The sequence below is a fragment of the Lucilia sericata genome, unplaced genomic scaffold (genome assembly GCF_015586225.1).
Source record: "Lucilia sericata isolate MDLA Ls3-8-SP2 unplaced genomic scaffold, ASM1558622v1 Contig000002F_arrow, whole genome shotgun sequence".
NCBI classification, from domain to species: Eukaryota; Metazoa; Arthropoda; class Insecta; order Diptera; family Calliphoridae; genus Lucilia; species Lucilia sericata.
In genome coordinates, this window is record NW_023994043.1 from 2,925,328 (window position 1) to 2,932,818 (window position 7,491).

Consider the following 7,491-nt stretch of genomic DNA (forward strand, 5'->3'; position numbering starts at 1 on the left):
AGTATATTAAAAACCCGTACAATTTGCATTTCAGTTCTCTACCAGACTTAACAATACTTGAGCAAACATGATCATGCAAGCATTAGTTGATAATTTCAATATCATTTTTTATGGTTATCGTTATCTTCAAGTTTAACTAACTTTTGTCTTATAATTTGAGTAAAAAGAGCGTAGAGAGTAAAAAGAAATTTAATAATAAAGAGATAAAAAGTTAGAAAATTTATTAACAAAAAATATAACAGGTGGAACTCAAAACGAAAAGAGTAAATTAATAAATAATAATTATGCAAATAAGTAAAAACATTTAAATAAAACAAATAATTTCAAAGAAAAAATTAACTAAAATAAAAGTAAGTCAATAATAAATGAAATATAATTACATATTACATATTTGTTCTGCAAATAATTGAAATGCAAAAAAATTTCTAATTTAGAAAAAAGAGCAAAAAATACGCGGAAATCGTAATGTAGTGAATTAATAAAACACGATTTTTGGGTTTTTACCTCCCCATTTTTGTGGGAGAATTACTAAAACAAAACAACAACAAATAAACCATAACGCTGCTCATTTAACAGAATAATTTTGGTTTGTTTAACAAACGTATACTAAACGTTTTATTTATTTTTTATATGAAAAAAAAAATGAATGTAGTTTACGCTAATTATGGGGAATTCTATTGAATTTGCTTTTTTTGTGTTTTGTGAGAGCCCCAAAATCCCCCACAAACATTAAAAGCAAGAGTGTAAAGAGTGCGACGCGAGCTGATTGTGTTTACTTAAGAGCGCCAAAGAGTGAAATTTTGGTACAAAAAGCTTATTTTCAACTGAATTTCTTGTGAAATTCAATGGAAATCAAATGCGCCCAGAGAGTTGGGGTATATAAGCAGCAACCAGTGGAGCAACAGCATTCATTGTGAAATTTAAACTCAAAATTGAAACACACGGATAAAAGCAAACGCTAAAAAACACAAATTTACAAACGCGTCAAGTGACAAAGCAAATTTAAAGCGCGAAAAGAATTTCATAACAATTACAATAAAAAAGATAATTGCAACAAGAACAATAACAAAGTAAAGAAGATAAGAAATCTACAACAAGTGTTTATTGTATAATAAAAAAAAAAACAAAACAACAACAAGAAAAGTAAATAAAGACTATTAAAAAAAAGAAAGAACTTTTACTAAAAATAAAAACAAAAATAACAACAACAACAAGAAAAGTATCTAGTGCTTTAACCAAAGAAATAAATAACATTTCAAAAATTGATACTCAAGAACAACATTTAATTTTAACTGAAAACAACAATATGGTCGTGGAAGCTATGCAGATACAATCCTATCACAACATGGCAGGCCCCCTAGGCAACAGCAGCCACAACAACAACAGCAACCTCAACACAAACAATCTAACAGATGCCAACATGGATTACTCTAAAATTGGACGCACTGTTAAGAATGCCTTGCTTAAGGCACAAACCGAGTCACGTGTCATTGTAGGCTTATCAGCAGCCATTAAGGTGCTCTCCAAGGCAGCCGAGGGCTCACTCTTTTGCCTAATGGCCGTGCCCCAAGATGGTGACTCTGCCACCCATATGCATGAAGTACTATTGGAAGCTTTTTGCTATGAAAACGATATCTATGTCATCAAGGTGGATTGCCCCATCAAGTTAAGCCGCATTCTGGGCAAAACCACCATCGAATCCTGCTGTCTAGTGCAAAAAACCTGGACTGGTGATCACAACGAAGAGAGTCTCAACAAATTGGAATCTCTTTTGGTGGATTACTGTGAAGCTTACTGGGATTCTCCCCAAAAACCCATTGTTCAGCTGCCCAATGTGTGAATTAGCTTAAGTTAAATATAATTCTAAAATTTTGGACATAATTTTGCAAAAAAAAAAGGGAACTACTCTAACCTATAAAAAGGTATAATTGGGTTTCCCCTAATTACCGAGAAACGAGTATAAAACGCTGGAAACGTTTGGATAATTTCCCGTTAGAAACCAATCAAAACAAACTACTAATATTGAACCGACGTTTAAGGCAGTTTATCTAGAATCTATGTAAATTTATAATAAAAAAACAAATTAATACTGGAGAGACATTTTATAAAGCGGCAACATGTGCAGTAAAAGAGCAGTCAAGCAGCAGCGTCAGTGGCAGAGGACAGACAGCAACAAGGTCAACTAAATAATTAGAAATTTAGTTAGTTAAACACAATCTCCAGGAAAACAAACAGCTATTTTATTCATTATAATACTACAACAGCTGCATTTAACACAAAATCTATTATATTTTTATACAAATTGTATTAAACATTAATAAATATCATAAAAAAAATCAAAAGTAATCGAGTCAAGAAAAATCTCATTACAAAAATGAAAACATTGAAAACACACAAACCAAACCGTCTGGCAGCCAGACAGTTTTTTGTTTAATTTCTAAACTATTAATTAATTTGTAAGCAAAAAAAAAACATACTAATTACAAAACATTACGAAATGGAAAAAAATAATGTTATTGAACTTTATTTGAAAAAAACACAAAATATGTAAAGTAAAAAAAAAACAATGTAATAAAACATTTTATAAAACTTAAATAAACAAATAGTTGTAAATAATATTTAAAATAATATTGTTAGAAAAAGCACAGTATTGTTGTTTATAATTAAAATTAAGAAAAATATTTTTGTTATGTTAGCTTTTCGTAAGCATTTAAATGAAAAGAAAGAAAAAAACACATTGTCTTATAATTAAGTTTACCTCAATGAAAAAAAAAAAAAATTAAATAAATAAAAACAAATTATATAAATATAAACAAAAAAACTGGTACTTTTTATTTAAAATATCATTAAAATTCCACACACATTTTCAGGCACTCATTTATAAAAAGGTCAAATACACATTTCTGATAATTTACAGTAAATCCATTCATGACCTTTAAATATTGCTTTACTAAGTATAGCAGACCCTACAGTGAGTCGAGTAGGTATTGTCAGTTTAATTATCAATATTATTTAATAGGGCATTTGTGAGCGTTGCAGAGATTTGTTAAAAAAGTTTCTCTTTTAAGGCCTGGACTAAATTTTGATATGCATTGATCCAAAACGCCCCACTAATAGGGTAAATACGCCCAACCAATTGGTAATATCTAATGTTATCATTATATTCCATTATTGTACGCTCTTCTTTGCATGGAACATGTTGGTGGGGAAAGTCTTATACAGTGTTCTATTAAGGTATTATTATCCGATGTTCAGAAACTGAGTTTCCTGTTCTTAATTCCTAAGAATTTTCCAATCAGAGTTCGAAAAGGAAGTTATATCCGCAATAAATCGTTTCTAAGATATTTGGATCCAATTTCGACGAAATCTTGATAATGACAATCAAACTGTTTCAGAATTTCTCTCCACATTCTCTACAATCGTCTAAATCCGCTCTTACTTAGAATATGTATTTTGAAGAGGTTTCTCGACCTCTTCTCGCTTTTTTTGTGTACGACATAATCGGTAATTTTCTTACATTCAAACTTCTGATAAATAGTCCACTTAGTAGCCTTTAGTCTAGTTAATGCCCCATAAGATCTTTGCGGTTCTACCCACCGTTTCATTATTTCGAATGAGCCCAAGTTTACACATTCCATCATTGCACAGACTTCTAGAAGCTATAGTTACAATAAAAAACCCAGGCCCTTTTTGCTCCCCATTTAGAGAGAGCAACTGATTCCTATAGATATTTGCTCGATGTTTCACTTTACCAAGATATTCTGTTTGGGATTAGCGCTTTTAATGATCCCAATGTACTCTGTGTCTGTGCGATCGGGCACGTTCAATGTTTGTGTGTCCAGAATACATTTATGATGTGTCCTGTAACCGACTTTAGTTAGTTTGCAGAGCCGTTCATCAGTAAGTTTGACCTTATATCTTATATACGTTTCAGTAGGAGGAAATTCGAGCCACGTTTCCATTGACTTGGTTGACGTAGAGCTCAAAGTCTCACTGAACTCCCTGTAGATTTTTTATATTGCACATTTTGTCTAATGAAGTACATCAGTTCTATTGAAGCATAAGTTAGAATTTGACTAATAACTCTTTTATAAAGACGTTAATTCATAGTTGGACTTAGGCTCCACATTTCGTGCGTATGGTTCTCCTACATAGTGCACGGCACCGATGTGCCCTGATTATTATATCCTCCCTGGGGTGTTTCCAATTTAATTTCAAATAAATCCTTAACTCTGTCGGTCGCTCTGTAAAAATGGTTTAATAAGCTTAAGTCTTTTCGTCTTTGCCAGATTAACAATTAACAATCTTGGTTAAACCCAGATTATGGCCGAGTTTAGCGCTTCTTCAGCTCTTCTTCACAAGTAATATGGACTATTTCTCCTTCTCAAATTAAATTATAAGTATTACAAATTCGGCAGACAGGTCAAAATCAGGATCCTTAGGAGGCTATTCATAGTGGTTACCCAGAGCAAGAGGAACAAAATGTGTACCCTTTTCCTGATAGATATATTATACATATATATACACTAAGATGGTATCATTCATCAAGGAAACAAGCCTGGGGGATCCGGGCGCCACCATCTTGGTGTATTGCAATTCCGGGGTAAAGAGGTGCTACCAGTACCTCTAGTCTGCCCAGATTATTAATTGGTGATGATCAAATGTTTCCTCGGCCTTTCCTTGGATTGATTTGACATGGGGTCGAACCAGAGGCTCCTTCGGGATGCACGTAGTGTCTGTGGTTTAAACCCAAATTTGCGGGAAGGTATGCTTGGTTAAAAGATTGATACACGGTAAAATATAATTTTTTCGAGATAACTTTCTGTTAACTCTCCAGGGCAAGGCTGTGGATTTATAAAATGTTGGATTTTTAGCTGATAATGCAAAGATTGGGTATAAGGTGGTGCGCGATGTACCATCGGATACTTGTTTCTGATGGATGAGAGAGATTCTGAGTTGTATCTGTGGAGATGTCGGAATAACTGATAGTGTTACGTTTGAAGTCGCGGCGAAGTTGGTTGACACGTTGGCGAAGTTGTTTCCCATCAAACATGCTGACATGAAATAAGTCAGACTAATAAAATATAGATCTGTGTTTTTGAACCACCAATTACGTCCCTAGTAATATTATAATATTTACATGGATTTTCCAAACGTCATCGAAAGAGATACATGTTTTTTATAGTTCATCGTTAACCAACTATATGACATGTGTGAAACACGTTCTCTGTCTCACACATGCCATATCAAATATATATGTAGATCGTGCAGTTGACCATGAGTACGTGCTTTTTAATTATTTTATAGTATTTGATTTCAAACTATAGTAAAAATGCATTCAAACGAATGTATCTAAATACAGAAAGTCATTCATACTTTATTGAAATTACGCAATATTTAATTAAAGGGGTTACGGGATTTGGCGGGTTCCTTTTTGTAATTTAACTTAGTATGTAGTAAATATTGGCAATTAAAATGCAAGTAAGGAATTATAGCAGGTTTGACATGGGGACTGGGGGAAAATATTGACCGATCCTCATAAAATTTGGTGGATGGATTTGAGTTTACATAAACAGTATTTAAGCGGCAATAGTCTTTTTAAACGAATTCTGGTAACTAATGACATTTTCTCAAGAGGGCTTTGTATGGGTCAAGAGAGGACCGATCATTACAAAATTAGGCAGGGTTATTAGGGCTTTGTTTTGCCGCTTTTGTCCAAGATATGATCAAAAGCCCTATTCGAGTGATTGATTTGTATAGGGCTAGGCGAAATACTCTACCGATTTTAACTTTTCAATAGGCTTCGTCCCTAGTACAATAGGAGATCAAATAGACTCAGAAAATGATTGAACACAAATTCAATATACCCTCCCAATGTATACAGAGGGAAAAAATATACACGCCTGGTACCAAATTGATACCAAATTTTTCTATAGCATCCGTTGTCAAGTATATACATACATACGTCTTTAAAGACGAAGAAAAGACATTCAAAATTTTTAGTTACCAACAAAAATATAAGTTTTATTGTTATTGCAATCAGAAAATTCATAATGTTTTTATTTACTTATACAATATAACAATAAAATAAAAATTAAAAAACATTTTTTTTCACGTACATACTTTTTGTATTGAGAAAGATTTTATATATAGTTCTTATTTTAAAAATAATTGGATCTAAAAAAAGATGTTAAAATTCCTAAGTGACATTTTAAAATGTTTTGTTTTTATTTCAAAATTTGCAAAACATCTTTTGTCCGGGCATATGACACCTGCGACATTTGCATGTTTTTCAAAAACATGTGACTTCAAAAGTTAATTTTGTCATATTTTTTAAAAATACTAAAATCAGCAAAATTAATGTTTATATTTAATGAAAAAAGAATGGCATGAAAATAATAATATATGAAGTCTAGAATTCTAAATTTCCATTAAATGTCTCCCCGGATTTGTAATCAGAATAGCATTATTATACAATAACAAATGTTTCAGTTACGATGTCTGTAACTTGTATCTACAATTTCCATAGAATGTTATTTGCAAACGATCACGATAAACATAAAATTCCAATCGCTAGTAAATATTAATTGTAAATTAACTTTTCTAATTAACATTTAAAGGAAAATTTATTTTTTTATATTTAATTCTGATTTTTCTATTTAATAGAAAATAACAACAAAAAAAACTTACAATAATCCAATTAACATTCATTCATTTGTTTATTTATTTGTATTTACATAATTTGTTGCGTTTCTATTAAACTGAATTAATTCGTAGAAAACTATCTGTGAAGTAAAAGATTCCTATGCATGTATTTTTTTAATTTATTCATAAAAATTTAAATGAATTTACTCAAGTTGTTACTATTAAGTCAATTTGCACTATTTTAAATAATGGCTTGCGTGCAAAAATCACGTATTCATATTGGAAATTTTAAGTAAAATTTATATTTTTCTCAATGGATAGAAAATTATAGGTAATTCATAAGTTTTAAAATTTATTTTATTTTCAACATGTTGTATTTTTATACCCTACACCACTATAGTGGTTAGGGTATTCTGCGTTTATGCTGATGTTTATAATGCTTGGAAATATGTATGTATTCGTCTTAATAAATTTCTATATCGTCAAATGACTTGGGATAGGTAATAACATACCAGCAGTTCGACAAAGAGTCAATGCACACATAAAAGACGGTCATTTCCTAAGAATTTTCCAATCAGTGTTAGTCAGGAATGTTATTTCCGGGATAACATCACTTCCAAGATACTTGGATCTAACTTCGACAAATGCCTGGCAGTGACAAAGAAAGTGCTCCAGAGTTTCACTGTCCTCTCCGCATGCTCTACCTTCGTCTGAATCCGCACGTCCAATTTTGCATAGATGTGCTCGTAACCCTGTGTGTCCACTCAGAATACGTACCATCATACTAACTTCAGACTTGCTCATTTTGAGGATATTTCTCGTCTTGTTCTCATCAGGGTCACCCCA

At 31.8% G+C, this 7,491-nt stretch overlaps 1 protein-coding gene across 1 annotated transcript; it reads left to right on the top strand.

Moving 5' to 3' along the window:
• Nucleotides 1–889: 889 nt before the first annotated feature.
• On the top strand, nucleotides 890–2,465 carry LOC119616047 (growth arrest and DNA damage-inducible protein GADD45 alpha). The gene has a single exon (XM_037972196.1). It carries the CDS (start codon nucleotides 1,307–1,309, stop codon nucleotides 1,838–1,840), a length of 534 nt encoding a protein of 177 aa, XP_037828124.1. The 5' UTR covers nucleotides 890–1,306; the 3' UTR covers nucleotides 1,841–2,465.
• Nucleotides 2,466–7,491: the final 5,026 nt, after the last annotated feature.

Excerpts from the sequence above, each read along its gene's own strand:
- LOC119616047 (XM_037972196.1), top strand. The coding sequence starts at position 1,307 with ATGGTCGTGGAAGCTATGCAGATACAATCCTATCACAACATGGCAGGC.